This window comes from Eretmochelys imbricata, chromosome 16, assembly GCF_965152235.1.
Source record: "Eretmochelys imbricata isolate rEreImb1 chromosome 16, rEreImb1.hap1, whole genome shotgun sequence".
Classification (NCBI taxonomy): Eukaryota; Metazoa; Chordata; order Testudines; family Cheloniidae; genus Eretmochelys; species Eretmochelys imbricata.
Window position 1 is genome coordinate 16,365,751 of NC_135587.1, and position 17,140 is coordinate 16,382,890.

General features: G+C 48.9%; 1 protein-coding gene across 1 annotated transcript in view; it reads left to right on the top strand.

Annotated features, from left to right (window-relative positions):
- ASS1 (argininosuccinate synthase 1) overlaps positions 1-17,140 on the top strand; it is a 79,221-nt gene that overhangs the window by 51,069 nt on the left and 11,012 nt on the right. The window contains exon 13 of the mRNA XM_077835874.1: positions 8,466-8,597. Coding sequence (XP_077692000.1) covers positions 8,466-8,597 — 132 coding nt within the window. The remainder of the gene's footprint in view (positions 1-8,465; positions 8,598-17,140) is intronic.

Here is a 17,140-nt window from a genome sequence, read left to right on the forward strand (position 1 = left end):
AATTTGGCAAATGGTCTTGGCCGAAAACTTTTGTTGTCTTTTTTTAAGTCTGGAAATGTAACAAGGTTTTTTTGTGTTTTTTTGTTTTTAGGGGTAAAAATCAGGGGAAAAAGTTGTTTTGGTTTGAATGAAACTAGGGCTGTCAAGCAATTAAAAAAATGAATTGCGGTTAATCGCGCGATTAAAAAAATGAATCGTGATTAATTGTGAGATTAAACAATAATAGAATACCATTTATTTAAATATTTTTGGATGTTTTCTACATTTTCAAATATATTGATTTCAATTAGAACACAGAATACAAAGTGTACAGTGCTCATTTTTATATTTATTTTTTATTACAACCTAAAACAAGTACTGTTGTGCAATCGCTTTATCATGAAAGTTGAATTTACAAATGTAGAATTATGTACAAAAAATAACTGCATTCAAAAACAAAACAACATAAAACTTTAGAACCTACAAGTCCACTCAGTCCTACTTCAGCCAATCGCTCAGACAAACAAGTTTGGTTACAATTTGCAGGAGATAATGCTGCCCACGTCTTGTTTACGTCACTTGAAAGTGAGAACAGGTTTTTGCATGGCAATGTTGTAGCCGGCATCGCAAGATATTTACATGCCAGATGCGTTAAAGATTCACATGTCCCTTCATGCTTCAACCACCATTCCAGAAGACATGCATCCGTGCTGATGACGGGTTCTGCTCAATAACGATCCAAAGCAGAGGGGACCGACGCATGATCATTTTAATCATCTGAGTCAGATGCCACCAGCAGAAGGTTGATTTTCTTTTTCTGGTGGTTCTGGTTCTGTAGTTTCCGCATCGGAGTGTTGCACTTTTAAGACATCTCAAAGCATTCTTCACACCTCGTCCCTCTCAGATTTTGGAAGGCACTTCAGGTTCTTAAACCCTGGGTTGAGTTCTATCCTTAGAAATCTCACCTTGGTACCTTCTTTGCGTTTTGTCAAATCTGCAGTGAAAGTGTTCTTAAAACGAACATGTGCTGGGTCATCATCCGAGACTGCTAGAACAGGAAATATAGGACAGAATGTGAGTAAAACAGAACAGAGGACGTACAATTCTCCCCCAAGGAGTTCAGTTGCAAATTTAATTAACGCATTATTTTTTTAATGCGCAGCATCAGCATGGATGCATGTCCTCTGGAATGGTGGCTTAAGCATGAAGGGCCGTATGAATGTTTAGCATATCTGGCACATAAATACCTTGCAACACCAGCTACAAAAATCCCATGTGAACGCCTGTTCTCACTTTCAGGTGACATTGTGAATAAGAAGCAATCAGCAGTATCTCCCGTAAATGCAAACAAACTTGTTTATCTGAGCGATTGGCCGAACAAGAAGTAGGACTGAGTGGACTTGTAAGCTCTAAAATTGCACATTGTTTTGTTCCTGAGTGCAATTATGTAGCAAAAAAAAATCTGCATTTGTAAATTGCACTTTTACGATAAAGAGATTGCTTTACAGTACTTTTTTGAGTTAATCACATGAGTTAATTGTGATTAATCGACAGCCCTAAATGAAACATTTTGATTTTTTTTCTCCAAATATTCATTCAGCTCCCGGTACGACCCATCCCTTTTGGATGCAGTTTTATTGGTATAGCTATTCCCAGAAGGGCTGGGGAATAAGCATTACCAGTAAAAAAAAACCCCTTTATAGTGATATTATTAAGCAACACTATGGATTGTAGTGTGTATCTCTTTTTTAGTAGACAATCACACCACTAACTGAAACAGTCGAATGACTACAAAAATGGTGTGTAGACCAGGCATCGGAGATCTTGGGACGCAGCCTCTGGGCCTCATCTCAGGAATACTCCTCTAGGACAATGGCTGGAAGAGAATTAGTGAAGCTGGTTGAAATTTTGATGGGGAAAAAAACAGGAAAAGTGTTTGATGAATTCCCCCTCTCCCATTCATGTGACAAACTCTCCAGAGCTGGTTGGGAATTTTGAAATGTCAATTTCAAGTTTTGATGGCGGGGGGGAATTTGAATTGCCATTTTTCCCCTGTTCTTTTCCACGCTGCTTTTATTACTAATTAGAAAACAGTTCGTTGTTGGTTGGTTATTGTAGCGCTTGTGATGGGTAGGTGCTTTCCAAGCTTTCAAGAAGGAATGGTCCCAGTTCCCAAGAGCTCCTGGCCTAAGGACAGACTGACGCAGGGGTTAGGGAAGGGACAACAAACGGGATTCGTTTTATACAAGTCAGCACAGAAGAAGTGGGATGAGTTCTGGAGGAAGTAGGTGCCAGGAATCTGTGAGCCTAGGCCAGAGTGGTGCCTATTCTATAACTGAGCTTAGGGCCCCTCAAGCCACACAGATCTCTGGTATGATCAGGAGAATGCAGAACAAGCTTTACCAAGCTGGTTCTTTGACAGCTCCTTGATTAAACTTTTCTGGGCTTCTGTGCAGAGAAGTCGTGGTCCAGGCTTTGTGACACAGACCCTCCAAGAGTGCCAGATTGTGATACCAGGGCCCCTAGATCTGTACCGTTAATGAGGGCCCGGGGCACAGAAGGCTGTGGGTGACTGAAAGAGAGTTTCTCTTTAGACTCCAGTGTCTAGGTGATTGATAATGGTGGGGGAAGGAACCAGAGAGAAGGGAACAAGCATTTGAGCCACTCTGCTCAAGTATTTTAATCAGAGACCGGGGAACACAACTTGTGCCCTAGCGAGAGCAATGCTGGCAGCTTCCTATCTGCTCCGGGGGTGAAATCCTGGCTCCACGGAGCCCATGGCAAAACTCCTATTGGTTTCAGTGGGGCTAGGCTTTCACCTCAGGGCTGCACTTTGCTTTCTGCGGGAAGCGACTGCCCTCCTCTTTTAATATGTAGGGGCAATTCTATTGTGGGGAGGGATAGCTCAGTGGTTTGAGCATTGGCCTGCTAAACCCAGGGTTGTGAGTTAAATCCTTGAGGGAGCCATTTAGGGATCTGGGGTAAAATTGGGGATTGGTCCTGCTTTGAGCAGGGGGTTGGGCTAGATGACCTCCTGAGGTCCCTTCCAACCCTGATATTCTATGAACTGGCCCATGGGAGCTACAAGTCCCAATAGTCATTTCTCCTTCCTGATCCAAGTGGAGCAGGGCTAGCTCGCTACTGGTTTAGACCTCGGTTCAGCGAAGAGGGATGTGGCTGGACCCCATAACTTCAATGGGGCTCCACATGGGCATGTGGATCCAGGGCCTTGCTGCAGGGACTGGGGCAATTCGAGCTCAGATGGAGAACTGTGTTGTGTGCCATAGTCTCCACGGCTGTATTAAAGACGAGGCCAGCGAGGGCTGCATTGTGGAATTCATCCCACAGACCGGTTGCAGGCCAGTGCCTTAACCAGAAGACTTGCTGCCTTCCCCCATCGGCGCTGCATAGTCACCCCTTACATTAAGGGGAGATGGAATGGAGGGACATGGCCGTGGGAATTCTAATGTCCACCCATGACGAGCAAAGCGGGGGGAGGTGGGAAGGGAAAAATTCAATTGTATTGATTTTTACAAAGCTTCTCACTGAAATTCATTAAGGACTACCAGGGCGAGCAGGGAAGCTTGGTACCAGCCTTGTAAGCCCTGTTATCCAGGTTTGGTTGTCTGTGTTTTCGTGGGAGGCCAGTGGCTAATTCACAGTGCTCCGGGCACCCACACTTGCAGCCCAGCTCCCGCCTGCCGGTGACAATGGGGCTGAGCCAGCTAAGTGCCGCCACGGCTTGAGAGGGCAGGCTGCAAATGGGAGTCGTTTTCCTGCCTCATGCAGCTTTTCATGGCCTCATTATCAAATTATCTTTTTAACTCTGAAGGGGGGCTAATTAGGGAAGTAAATGAAATCGTTGGGGAGGAAGCGGGAAGGGAGGGGACAGTTGGGCTTCTGGCTCTGCCAAAAGAGCCGGGTGCTTCATTTCCTCCTTTCCTGGATACAGGCCTGTCCAAGCACCTAGGTCCGTACGCAGGGAAGCTAGCCCTTCCCACCATTTGCACCCCGAGCCGCCCCTGCGGTCCAAGCTATTGTGAATCCATCGACCTATGCTGGGAATTGTCCCTCCAGCCGCAGTGTAGCTGTACCTGGAGGCGTCTTCGTCTACTGGGGCAGCCTGGCATTGCCGGAGTCTGCTACCAGCACAACAGGGTCCTTTGCCCCCGGCTGATGATGGCACTTTGGGAATAGAGCCAGGCATGGACTGTCCCCCACCCTGGAGCATGATGCCCAAGAAATCTGAGGGGGTTGCACAGTCAGGGATGAACTTAGTTGCTCGGCCCCTTGGGAAGTGCTTGGCCAGCAGGATCCTGGAGTGTAGCCGTTCAGTCCTCTCCCTTGTCGTTCCCCGCCCCCCCCGCCACCAACTGTGGTATCCTCCTTGCTATCAGCTAGGCGCCGGGCCCTGCTGTGCCAGGCACTGTACAGACTCTTAGTAAATGGCATTCCCTGCCCTAAAGCGCTTACTGTCAAACCTCCGGGGCCCTCCAGGTCTGCCGTCCGGGTGAGCTTGTGCATCACGCAGGGGGCTGGGGTGGGGGTGTTTTCACTTTCAATCCTGTGTTCCCCTCATTTTCCCTTTTCGACCCTGTTTGGCAGGAGCCGGCGTGGAATGTGCGCATATTGATCCCTGTTGAAACTGACAGATCACAGTCAATATGGCTAAACAGTTCAGTTCACGGAAAACTGGCAGTAGAGGTTACAAATCAGAAAATTTTAAGCAGTAGCTGTCTCCATTCCTCTCCCCTTCTTCCCGTCCACTTTCCCTCCCCCCGCATCCCCTTTCTCAGCAGTAATTATGGTGTGATTGAAGCGCCGCCAGGCTGCAGCGCTGATACCTCTGTCTTTTCCCTGTAAACACGGGGAGATGGAAATAGACACTTGGAGACGCTGTGAGTGTCACTTTGAAGGTGTCTCTTGTCTCCTCCATTGCAATGCTGGGAGCTCGGCTGTCACTTCTCTCCCCTCCTGCGCAGTGGTTCATACGCCGACTGTCAAAGGCGCCCGGAACCGCAGTCTTTTAGCATCAGGTTTCTGTCACAAATCAAATAAAAATAATAAAGAAACAGACAGACAGCGTTCGTCTGCTCTGCGTCCCCTGCCGCGAGCGGAGAGGAAATGTGGGTGGGGGAGGGAAAGAGGCACAAAAAACAAGCTTTTGATCAGTCCAAATTAACTTTAACACCTTCTAAGGGAAGGTGCAGGAATATTGATTGCGTTATTGGCGTTATGTGCTGCTTTTCAGTTGCTTTGCTGCCGCAGTCTCTCTGAAGCCCAATATGTCCCCCTCTCCGGAGGGTCTAATGTATCAGTAAGTGCCCGCAGGGAATTATTTTATTATGTGCCTTACGCCAACTCCTTGCCAGGGGATGTTGTGAAGGCCAAGTCTATAATAGGGTTCAAAGACGAACTGGATAAATTCATGGAGGATAGGTCCGTCCATGGCTATTAGCCAGGATGGGCAGGGATGGTGTCCCTAGCCTCTGTCTGCCAGAAGCTGGGAATGGGCTACAGGGGATGGATCACTTGATGATGACCTGCTCTGTTCATTCCCTGTGGGGCACCTGGCATTGGCCACTGTCGGAAGACAGGACACTGGGCTAGATGGACCTTTGGTCTGACCCAGTCGGGCCGTTCTTATTGTTCTAGGTACTGTACGCTTGTCTAGTGAGCAGTTCAGTTCAGAGGCAGTCTTGTCATCGTCTAAATAGGCAAGACAGACTAAACCTGGGAGGAGAGGAGTAGTACGGGCGGAGAAACTGAGTCAGTGAGAGTTCCACTTGACTTGCCTGAAGGCAGCTACCTATTCCCCCTGGTTGGGTCACCTGCAGAGAGGTGTAGCTGAATGACACCTCGTCTTGCCATTGATCATGACTCCGGCTCCAGTCTGGTCCCGTTGATAGAAGTATGTTTTAGCTGTGGCTTTTCGGTGGTCAGTGGGATTTCTTCCTCTCTTTTTCCCTTTAATAGGCATGGCTGGATAATTCAATGCCTGGTTGCTCTGTGAGCAAGAGTAAGGGCAATCTCTGCTCAGGTGTCAAGGCCTTACCTGATGGTAATGCCCACACCCTGACTGGGCTGGCAGCAGGGCGCTTGAGCCTGGGATCTTTGGCTCTTAATGCATGAGCTGCTACTGTCTGAGCTAAAAGACCCATCTCTCTTACCCAAGGCTGTAGCAGACTCCTCAACTGCGAGTTGCTCTGGTCACCTGGGCCCTACCAAGTAGGCAGAGTGTACGTGATCTCCACAGGGGTCAGGAAGGAATCACCTCTCCTCCCCTCTCCCATCAGTCAGGCACATGATGGAGGTGGTTGCTCCTAACTCTGAAGCCTTGAGTATTATCTGCTGCTGGAAGCCCGATATTATTATTATTAATTATGTGTTACTGGAGCACCTAGGAGCACTCCTGGACCAGGGCCCCATTGTGCTGGGCACTGTGCAAAAATCAGAACAAGAAGACAGTCCCTGATGGGATGTTCTGGACCAGTGATCCGGTCTGGCATGATAAATCTGTTGTGTCTAAAATTGTTCCTTGACCCCTTAGCCCTCGTGCATCTACTGAGCCGCAAACATTCTCAGGTACCCGAACTTGGACAAAGGCATTTTCCTTCTTTGGTTCATTTCATGTTTCTGTGCCCTTTTTGCAGGGAGTTAGAGTCTCCCATTATTTTGTGCTGAATTTTCCAGTTAGATGAATACTTTGCCACATTTTTCTTTACTGGAACTGAAAGCAGCCCTGTGTGGTATTGGATTGACCTGCAAAGCTGTTAAAGCCTGCAGCATGCCCACTTGATTTTAAATACTTCTCTAGTTCGCAGCATTAGTCAGAGGCACTCCTTGAGATGTATTGTACATTCAAGTATATTTTGGAGCCACAACGGTTTGACACTGTTACTGCTGTCTTTTTTTTTTTTTTTAAGGCATCTATTTTTGTAGTGTGATACAACAAAACACAATGTGTGAGCTCCACCTGCTGGTTGTGCAGCAGTATTTTCGCTGGGTTGCCAGGACCAAAAATGTTAAACAATGTGTGTGCAAGGCAGCTGTTTTCACTTGTGTATTAGAAATATGGGGACGGAGAGGAGAGACGGCAGGTGGTATTCTTTGTGAGTATGTGTACAGTCCTGGGATATGGGGTGTGTGTGTATACGTGTTTTGAGGGTATGCATACTGTATGTATGTGTTCTGTAGCTAAGCCTACTGTGTGTGCATTCTGCATGTTTATTGGGCACGCATTTTGTGTGTGTGTGTGCACTTCATGAACGTGCGTGCTGCGTGTGACCTGCTGATTGTGTGTGCGTGCATGCATATACTTCCCAACAGTCCTGGGTTTTGTGGGACTCTCCTGCTTTGACACTCCGAGGCCCTGTCCTGCAAAAGGGGCATTTTGACCTGGGCCCACTGTTGGAGCAGGCCCTGAAACGGAATGGTGGTGTGACCTGGTGCATGGGGTCACAGCACCACTGAGAACTTGGCTCATCCTCCCCCACACCCCGTCTCTGTCTATGGAGGGGTGGATGGGCCAAATCTGAGTGGCGCTGCGGCCCCATGTCGCATCGCCCCATCCCACTTGAGCCACCTGAAACATTAAGAGGCACGTGTGTGTGTGTGTGTGTCACTTGACCATGCAGGCGTGTGTACCTGTGGAATATGTCTGGGTGCCTACCTGCTGTGTCTGGCACATGGCGATGGATGCATGCTTCATCTGCAGGCATGGTGTATGCGTGATGCGGAGGTGAAGGAGGGTGGTGGTATGGTTCAAAATTAACCAAAAATAAATCTATGTAAACCAAGCCGAGAGAGGCTGGAACAAAGGAAGCTGGCTTTTCTGCCTCTGCCCCCAGAGAAGCCCAACCGGCTCGGCCCCACAGCGCTCAGTCATCAAAATAATTAAACTTCTCTTGTGGTGGCTGTTTTCCGAAGCTCTGCCGCGATTCAGAATTGGGGTGGGGAGGGGAAGAGGAGGGAGAGGAGCGGGGGAGTCGACAGCCCCAAATGAGGTTGCACTCCAGTACCCCAGGTAGCCTCATTTCTTCACAGCTGACGTGTGGTTCTCATTGTGTTGTTTTTTTTTTTTTGCCACTGGAGGGGAGCGGAGGGTATTTCAGGCCCCCGTCTCCCCGTGCCTGTGCCCCGCGTCGCTCATTTAATTACAGGTTTTCAGCCGCAGACCGGTGGGCATGCATCGGCAGGGGGATCGGCTCCTAAACCCTGTCATTTCGCCTCGTCAGAGTGCCTCTTCAAAGAGGGGAATCTAGACATTTTCTCCACAAGGCGCGGAGTGGACTGTCTCGGCCCCAGCATGAATATAATGACAGATGCATTTTACACCAAGCTGGGACTGAATGGGCTCAAGCACGGCTCCTTCTGTCAGCCAAGTCATTATTTTTTGTCATTTGCTGACAGTTTTGGTCTCATTCGTTTCTCTCTCTCTCTCTCTCTCTCTTTTTTTTTTTCCCCCTGCCTGGAAAAATGGCTAGGTATCTACGAGACCCCAGCAGGGACCATCCTGTACCATGCTCATTTAGATATTGAGGCCTTCACCATGGACCGGGAGGTGCGGAAAATCAAGCAGGGGCTCGCCTTGAAATTCTCAGAATTGGTGTACAATGGTATGTACCACCCCCTCCCCCCCAACCTACCTCCCACAAAACCATATCCCCCCCCCCCGCACCCCTCCCCCTATAATGGTGAAAACCCCATTACTACTAAAGGCAGCCGGCCCTGTGTGTTTGTTACATGGCTCTGGCTTTAACAGAGATGGGCCCAAGCTGGGAAATTTTAGGTCTGGATTTGAGGCCCCTTGTAGAGATGGGGAAAAAGACCTGTTCTGTCGCCCACTCCATCTCCCTGCCTAGGATTGGTCCCTAGGGCACAGCATTCTCTCCAGTTTAACTTTAAAGGGTCCAACCTCTGGGGTGGCCACAACTGCCCGTGGGAGACTGTGCCGGCTTCCAGTAGCGCTCACAATTAGGAAGGCGTCTCTGTTTTCCAGCCTCGCTCCAGTTCCACGGTTTGACCCACCCCAAATAATTCCTCCTGGGTGCTAACACACACAGCAGATAGCTAGAGACTGTCCCCTCCTCCCTCTCCGCCCCACACAGGGTGCCTTTTTAGACATTGTGCAGCCGAGCTATCCAGAGTAGCCCTTGTAATAGTCCCTCTTAAATTGGTCCCTCCAGCCAATTGATCACTTCAGTTGCTCCTCTCTGAACTTCCTCCAATTGGCCGATATCATTGCGGTAACATGGCACCCTGAGAGGAATGTCCTCCAGCCGCAGTTGCACCCAGAGTCAGCTGAGGATGTGCCTTGGCTTGATGCCTCTGCCTGTGTGGCAGTTTTCAGATTGGGAGTTTTTGGTCCAGCCTGTTATAAGGCCAGGAGACCAGGCTCAATCCTCAGATCCACTGGTGTGAATCTGGAGTGACTCCATTGAACTCTAGGGTGGTTGATATGGTGGGAATGGTTTTGTATTCTTATGACCACAGCATCTGCCACCCACGAATACCACCAGGATAGCACGGAGTAATGCATTCATATTAAGGAAAACTGCAGATCTGAACACGCCCAAATTTTAGGGAAGCTCGAACCCAGCACTGAATCTTGCAGCTCAGGTCATCTCTAGTTCTTCTGGCTTCTCAGTGACCACAAGGGTGATGCTCTAGATTAATCACGGCTGCAGGAGGCCAGCAAGTGGCTGAGTGTTTAAAAGGGTTGGTTAATTTCATGACCATTTGTCCCCATACTAGCTAGGATAATAAGGGGAATCAGATCTAATACCCCGGGGTGTACACTGATCTCACTGCAGGCGTCATGAAGAGCTTCACCAGTTGCCCTCTTCCTCACCATGTTCATCACTATGCAATTGACCGGGTGCATTATGGGAGTTTTGTGCCTTCCTCTAAAGCATCGGGTGTTGACCACTGCTGGAGGCAGGATCCAGGCCTTGTGGGACCAATGAGCTGATCCAGCAAACCCTCCATGGTTAAGTGTGATGTGCTTGTGTGAAGATGTTCCCACAGTTTGTGGTTCATGTTTTGGAGGGGTGTCTGCTGGAATTGGGCCCAGTGCGAAAGCAGCTCCAGTCCCAAACAACCCCCAAACTCTAGGGTGTTCGCATTCCAGAACTGAATTTTGCAGCATTTCTGCACGAGCAGATTTTAAAAATGAAAATGTGCATGTCAAAACCTTCTCCCAACCCTTCAGCATTTTGCTTGTGCTTCTTCCTGATTGCAGGAATGTGCTATGCAGCGTGTAGCCCACAATGGGGCACTGTGCATTTTTACGTGATTTAGGATTTGGTTTGGTAGAAGCAACCCAGCAAAGCAGGAGACAAAGTTTCTGGCTTTTAGGCAGCTCTGAACAGCTGCTTGTTGGGGAGAGGGGGATTTCAAAATCTGAGATAACTCAGCCGATCGGTCATGCAGCCAGTCGTGCTGCTCACTGCGGTTTATGACTGTGGTGCTGTTGATCAGAACACTGAAAGGGGCAGCAGGAGTGGGGGGAATAGGACATGAAGCCCCTCAATTCTAGCTCACTGGTTCAGCTCCAGCCCAGGTTGGTAATGACCAAAGCTTGATACCATCTGATGTCTGCTCTGCACCCTACATGAAATGAGCTTGATGGGTCTCAGTTCAGTTCCTAGCAGACTCACACACACCACCAGAGTGGGCCCCAAGTGGAACAGACATCAGATGGTAGCAAGCTTCAGTCATTACCAACCTGGACTGGAGCTGATGAGGCCAATGGCCCATTCAGTCATACTCTTGGAGCATGCCTCTCATACAGTGGAGATGGTCACTTTAGAGGAAACTGGAATGGCCAAGGGGGCGTTGCCACTGATGCTCTGCTTATTCTGTGGATAAACTCAGAGCCAGTTGCTAGGACTAAATTAAGGAGCCCAAGTTTTGATTTTTAAATCTTGTGAAACTGGAATGCATTACCTAGGGAGGTGGTGGAATCCCCTTCCTTAGAAGTTTTTAAGGTCAGGCTTGACAAAGCCCTGGCTGGGATGATTTAGTTGGGATTGGTCCTGCTTTGGGCAGGGGGTTGGACTAGATGGCCTCCAGAGGTCCCTTCCAACTCTGTTATTCTATGGTTCTATGATTCTATGATGTTGATTTGGGTTTTTTCCCCATGCTTGAAAAATCCACATTTGGCTACGGTAAGCTGGCAGCTGGGACATGTACCCTTTTGCAAAGCCCCAGCTGGGGGACTATATGTTGCACACCTGTGGATATATTGTATTAATTTAAAAAAAAAAGACAGTTGCCTGGAGGCTTGCTGTTCATGATCCACTGTGCTTCATTTTGTACTTTCCTGGCACATCCAACCTCCAGCTAAGGATTCAGGTAGCAAAGCCCACCTGGCAGTTCCTTTGCTAAGTAGTACTATACCTAGCATAACCACTAGAGGGCACAGTCAAAACACCTTGCACAAACCACTACTTTTACAGTAGCAATGAGCTTGGCCCATCTTGTTATGTAGCGCTCAAGAATAGTGCATTAGTGGGACTGTGAAAGACCCTGCAGCGGCCCTGGGCCATTTTTTGTTTCTAAGCCCGTCCTCAGAGGGGGACTTTGACTCTCTCTTTCCCAGGTGGTCAGCCCCAACATTCAAACCAGGAGTCAGGCCCCCAAAAATCATTGGATATTTTTTTATATATATAATACACATTGGGTGCTTTTTATTTGTCGTCTAGTTTCTGAGCCTTTAGGTCACGTTCCAAACTTTTCTCTATAATCGTGAGATTCCCATGAGATAAGATGTCTCCAGGAGCTGGGACTTTAAGAAAGCAAGACTGGGCAAGGCTGGTTTCCCTCTGTCCACTATCCACAGAGAGATGCCCAAGCCTGCCTTGTGTTCCTGTGTTCTTGTCCCCTTCCTATGACCTCCCTCCTCCTCCTTGAGATATCCAGTCTGTTTCCTCATCTCCAGAAATGCATACAATCACGGGGTGAAATTCACCCCTGGGCAGAGGCCTGCAGGCTGCTTAACCCCTATTTTGAAGGCTTTAGTGGTTCATCGGCCTCATGCTGCTGGCCCTCTGTGGTGTGAATTTCACCCACAGCAAAGATGTTTTACATGGGGAGGAGGGAACTAAACAGACAGTAGAGAGTAGCAACAACTACTCTGCGTTGGCATGAGAGGGTGCAGTGTGTCACTGGATCTCCCTGTACCCTTCAGAAGAAAAGAAACTCTTGAAATCTTCCCCACTGCCATTCTTTTAATTTTCTTTCTGCTGCAGCATCTGTCCCTGGTTATTTTGATTTCACTTTCCTTATGTTTGAAAAAAGAAAAGGGCGAGAGATTTGTTTATTTCTAACAACCCTAATTATTTGGAAGTCATGGGATTAAAAAGCTGCTTGGAGAATTCTGGGGTGGTGGTTCCCCCCCCAACCCCGTAAGTGGAAGGGGCTTTTGTGTAGCTCATCTGACATGCTGTCAGGCCAGAAAATAAAATGCTATGGTTCTTGTCAGTGTAGAACCTGTTGGCTTTTCTGCAGGAAATGAACTTTCCTTACTGTGCATCCGACAGCCAGGCTTTCTCCAACCCAGCTGTTAGAAAAGAAAATTGAAACGAATAATTACCTTTTTAGCTAGTAACCTTTCCATAACGGTTGAGATATTCACCAAGCTGCTTTATCCGGAGGCAGCAACCTGCTCCGGCATGGAGAGATTTTGACATGAACACTGGTGGGTTTATTAGTTACCTTTCCATATGTGCTAGCGTCAACCAGGCAAGGTTTTCCTTACCACAGATGGGGAGGGATCTGACCCTCCGCTGGTGTCAATCGTAAGGGTCCATTGATCCTACCCCAGTTTACACCAGCTGAGGATCTGTTCAGACTCTTTTTTCCGAGAACCATGCTAGCTAAATGTGCTAGAAACCAACAGTGATATTTTAGATTTATGCTAGCAGAGCGGCCAGAGCAACAATGTTGAAGGCATGATTGCGGAAAGTCTGAAGGGTGTGAATAAAGTTATAGCGAATCCTTCGTGGCATGGAAGGAACAAATCAGGGAAGATTTTCGGTTGGTGGCGCTCCGGGGCAGAGTTAAGGTTATTTGCAAGTTGCATTTTGATGGTGGTTGCACGTGTGTAAAACGTAGAGCTGGCTGGAAAAAGTCCCAAAACCTTTTTTCTTCGGCATTTGCCAATGAGTTGAAATTGAAACATTTGAAAACAGATCCGTTTCGATGACATTCCAATGGAGCCTGCCTCCCTGTCAGCTTTCCCACCCAGTTTCCTGGCAGCCGGGGCTTCCTTGGCCTGCAGTTCTGGGGCAGCCTGCCAGGTAGACAGCCCTGAACTGGGGCTCCATTCCATTTCATGGGCAACTTTGAAATCTGAGGGGTTTTGTTCTGAGTTGTAACAAACCCAAATTCTGAAATATGGAATCCCTCTGTGAAATGAAACGGCCTTTCTCTGCCGAGGTGTGGCCGTGTGGCTTGGCTAAAGGCTGTCTGTTGTTGGGGAATGGTTGTTGCATTGGGTGCTCAGAATTAGCTGTCTTCCTAGATTTTGGTTTTGTTTTATTTTTAATAGTTGTATGGCTGCTTATGGACATCCTTAACTGATAATCAGCACAGAGGTTTGTGTACGAATGATGAGAATGCTTCTGGAGTGCTCTAAGCACTTTACAGGGGTACAGACCTGTGTGAACCATATTGGACCAGTGGCAAAACTGAGCCACAGAGAAGTTAAAAGTCAGATTTTCAAAAGGGGCTTCTAACTCTGGGTTCCTAAGTCTAAACCCCACAGCCTGGTTTAAGGCGCTGAGCCCCCTGGCCTGGATTTCACTGGGAGTTGTGGGGGCTCAGCATGTCTGAAAAGCCACTCTAAAGTTGGGCACTTAAAAACTGGAGCATTCAGAATGATTGGCACTGCTGAAAATGTTAACCCGTGCGACTTAGTCTTGCTCAGGGTCTCCCAGTGGTGGTCAGGAATAAATTCCAGTTTTCCTGACAGCTACCTCTGTACTCTAGCCCCTAGACCATGCTGCTGAAACAGGGGTGAGCCACAAAGTTTGGATCCAGATTCGATCTTCCTCAAAATTTGGGGGGGGTTTCTCCCCGAGGTTTTGTTACAGCCTTTTCTCTGGTCCCCCAAGCACTTCACAACATCCCTGGTGGAGCACTGTGATATGTGTATACACAGGCTCCCCCGGGGGATGTGCACCACCGCGTTATAGCACCGATCTCTTGCAGAGTAGGGATAGAATCCCTTGTCCACTGGATCAGGGCGAGTTTGCTAGAAACCCTTTTAAAGGCCGCTGCTACTCGCCATAGTGTGGACAGGGCTTTTAGAGCAGTAGTTCTCAACCAGGAGTCCAGGACGCCCTAGGGGGCCTCGAGAAGGTTTCAGGGGGGCCTCCAAGCAGGGCCAGCATTAGACTCTCTGGGGCCCAGGGCAGAAAGCCGAAGCCCCACCGCATGGGGCTGAAGCCAGGGGTCCAGAGCCCTGCCACCTGGGGCTGATGCTGAAGGCTGAGCAATGTAGCTTTGTGGGGGGCCCCCGTGGCGTGGTGCCCCAGGCAACTGCCCTGCTTTGCTACCCCCTAATGCCGGCCCTGGCTTTTATATGCAGAAAACCAGCTCTTGTGGCACAGGTGGGCCGTGGAGTGTTTATAACATGCTGCGGGGGCCTCCGAAAGGAAAAAAGTTGAGAACCCCCACCTTAGAGACCATTTTTGGTCTACGTTAAATCAGGCCTATGTGAACTCAGACCAGCCAGGACCCAATCGGGGAGGCTAAGCCTAGACTAGCAGAGCATGAATACGATAAATAATTCAGCCTGGAATAAAGGGCATGAAAGCAGCATTACCGTGTTGCACATCTGAGGTTCCCCCCCAGCTGAGGGAGGGTGCTGGAGGCCTGGCTTTCATGCTCTCCTGTCTTTCTTTAACACCTAATTATTGTAACTAGGCTCTGAATTTAAGAGAATTAGTGTTTATCTCTTCCCCCTCCCCCCCCCCCCCCCCCGCCCCGATTGATTCCATTGTGGGAAGGTGACTTTGCAACAGACTTCACCAGCTTTCAGCTCCCCGCTCCCTGCCAGGTACGGCCAGGTGTTTAAATGCCATTGTCTCCCACAGACCTTGTTTGCGCCATCAGATTGAAATGATTAGAGCTGGAGTGCAGTTACAAAGTGAGAAGGCTATTAAGACGGATCACTTCCACTGGGGAATTTGTTTGCAGTAGGGGGTGTGGGGGGGGGGAGGGAGGTGGGGGAGTACCTTACACCTGGAGATGTCAGATTCAGTATTTAAGTAGCTGGTTATTATTTTAATGTGTCTTGGATTTAATGTTTTTCTCCATTGCCATGGAAGAACATTTCCTTACATTTCCTGTCCTTACATTTCAGGAGCTTTAACTGTATTTGTCAAAAGAAAAAGATTATTTTCTTGCAGCCGCACTTCCAGCCTTATTGTGCTGCTTGGTATCCGTGCAGTGGCCCCTTTCAGCTGGTTAATGGCTCACGGCAACACTGCTGAACCATCTAAGACAAGAAATGACGAAGAACCCTGCACCTCATTGAAACTGCAAGGGGAACTTAGGAAGGCAGAATGTAACTATCCAAGTTGGAAAGACTTTGCTCAAGCATCAAGATTTATACTCTCTCTTAGGAAGGGTGTATGGCATCATTACCAACAAGACATGGTCAGAACCTTGCTTTCACAGCTCATCCAAAGATGGTATCTTCAGAAGCCCAGTAGTGTGGGTATTGGTTCCGGACTGACCCAGAGAGAAGAGAGCCACCTATCAAATTACCAGTACCAACTCCTACAACACTTGGGATGTCTCCATTTCATCCAAGTACTCAGCCCTGCTTAGCTTGTGAGATCTGACAGAGTCTTACCCCAGAGGGGTGGCTGCAGGTCTGTCCATGATTGGTAGGGGATAAACAGACCAAAATACTGTCGCACAAGGAAACTGGGTGGAGGAACAAAGCTGTTCCTGGAATGCTCATCACTGGGCTGCCGCAAGGGGTGCTGGTGCAGTACGGACGGTCATTCAGTTAGCAAGCCGTGAGACCAAGCTATATCACTGGGCCAGGGCAGCGCTGCAAATCCAGCAAAATTTGGGATTCCTGCTCCTTGAGACTAAGCATGTCAGACAGCAGGCAGGAGAAGGGGGAATAGCCATATCGGAGCATGCATGTCCCCACTGCAGGATCACTAAAGGAGATGTATTAACATCAGCCTGTCCCAGAGACACGCGCTCCACCCTTGTGATAACTGGCCAATAACAGATCAAGAGGAATATCTCCATCTCCCAGCCCTTCCTTAAATCCATATCTCAGTAGAAATCTGAAAAATACTGCCAGGAGACAAACATCTGAGCGGTGTCCGTGGAGTCTCGGTGCAGGTGGGGTGGACGGTACCCTGACTCATGGAGTTTACAGAGTGGCCGCTGCTCTGGCTGTATTGATCCAACCTAATTCTGAGGCCAAGAAGGAGGGGGGGAAATACTTTTTGTTTCCTGAATGGCTTCCACCCTGAGTCCCCAAAGACCAGCTGGGAAAAGAAAGCTGAGAGGGCACCTGTGTGGTAGCACAGAGAAAGATTAAAGAGATAAAACTTCTGGATCACTGAAGATGCTTAAATAGAACCTTTCTTTCTCCCACTATCTCTCTCCCCATCTCCCTGTCTTTATTCTAGGTCTCAGGGGGCTTAATGGGCTAATTAGCTCACTTAGTGACAGGACAGCGCACAGGAATGGCAGGCAGGCAGGACCTGAGGCTCTCGCCATCGGTAGGAGAGAGGAGAGCAGAGAGGCACACAGGTACCAGGCTCTGAGTTGTGGGCACCATCTCCATTTGGGGAGCCCCCGTGCCCACTTGCCAGCCAGCCACAGAGCAGCCCAGCACCTGGGAGAGGAGACAGAGCAGGAGCACGTGTTCATTCTCCATTGACAGTTGGCCTGTGGAGTAGCCGCTGGACAAGAGTGCTCTCTTCTCTGCAGTATTTGGACTCCATCCAGACCTCACGATGCCATGCCAAGCCATGCAGCACCCAATGCTGCTGGGTCACACTGTGCCATGCCAAGCTGCCCCATGCCAACCCCCACAATGCCATGCTGTACCAAACCCCGCCATGCTAAGCCACATGGCACTAACCCTCCCCATATCATACTGTGCCACTCGCCGCTC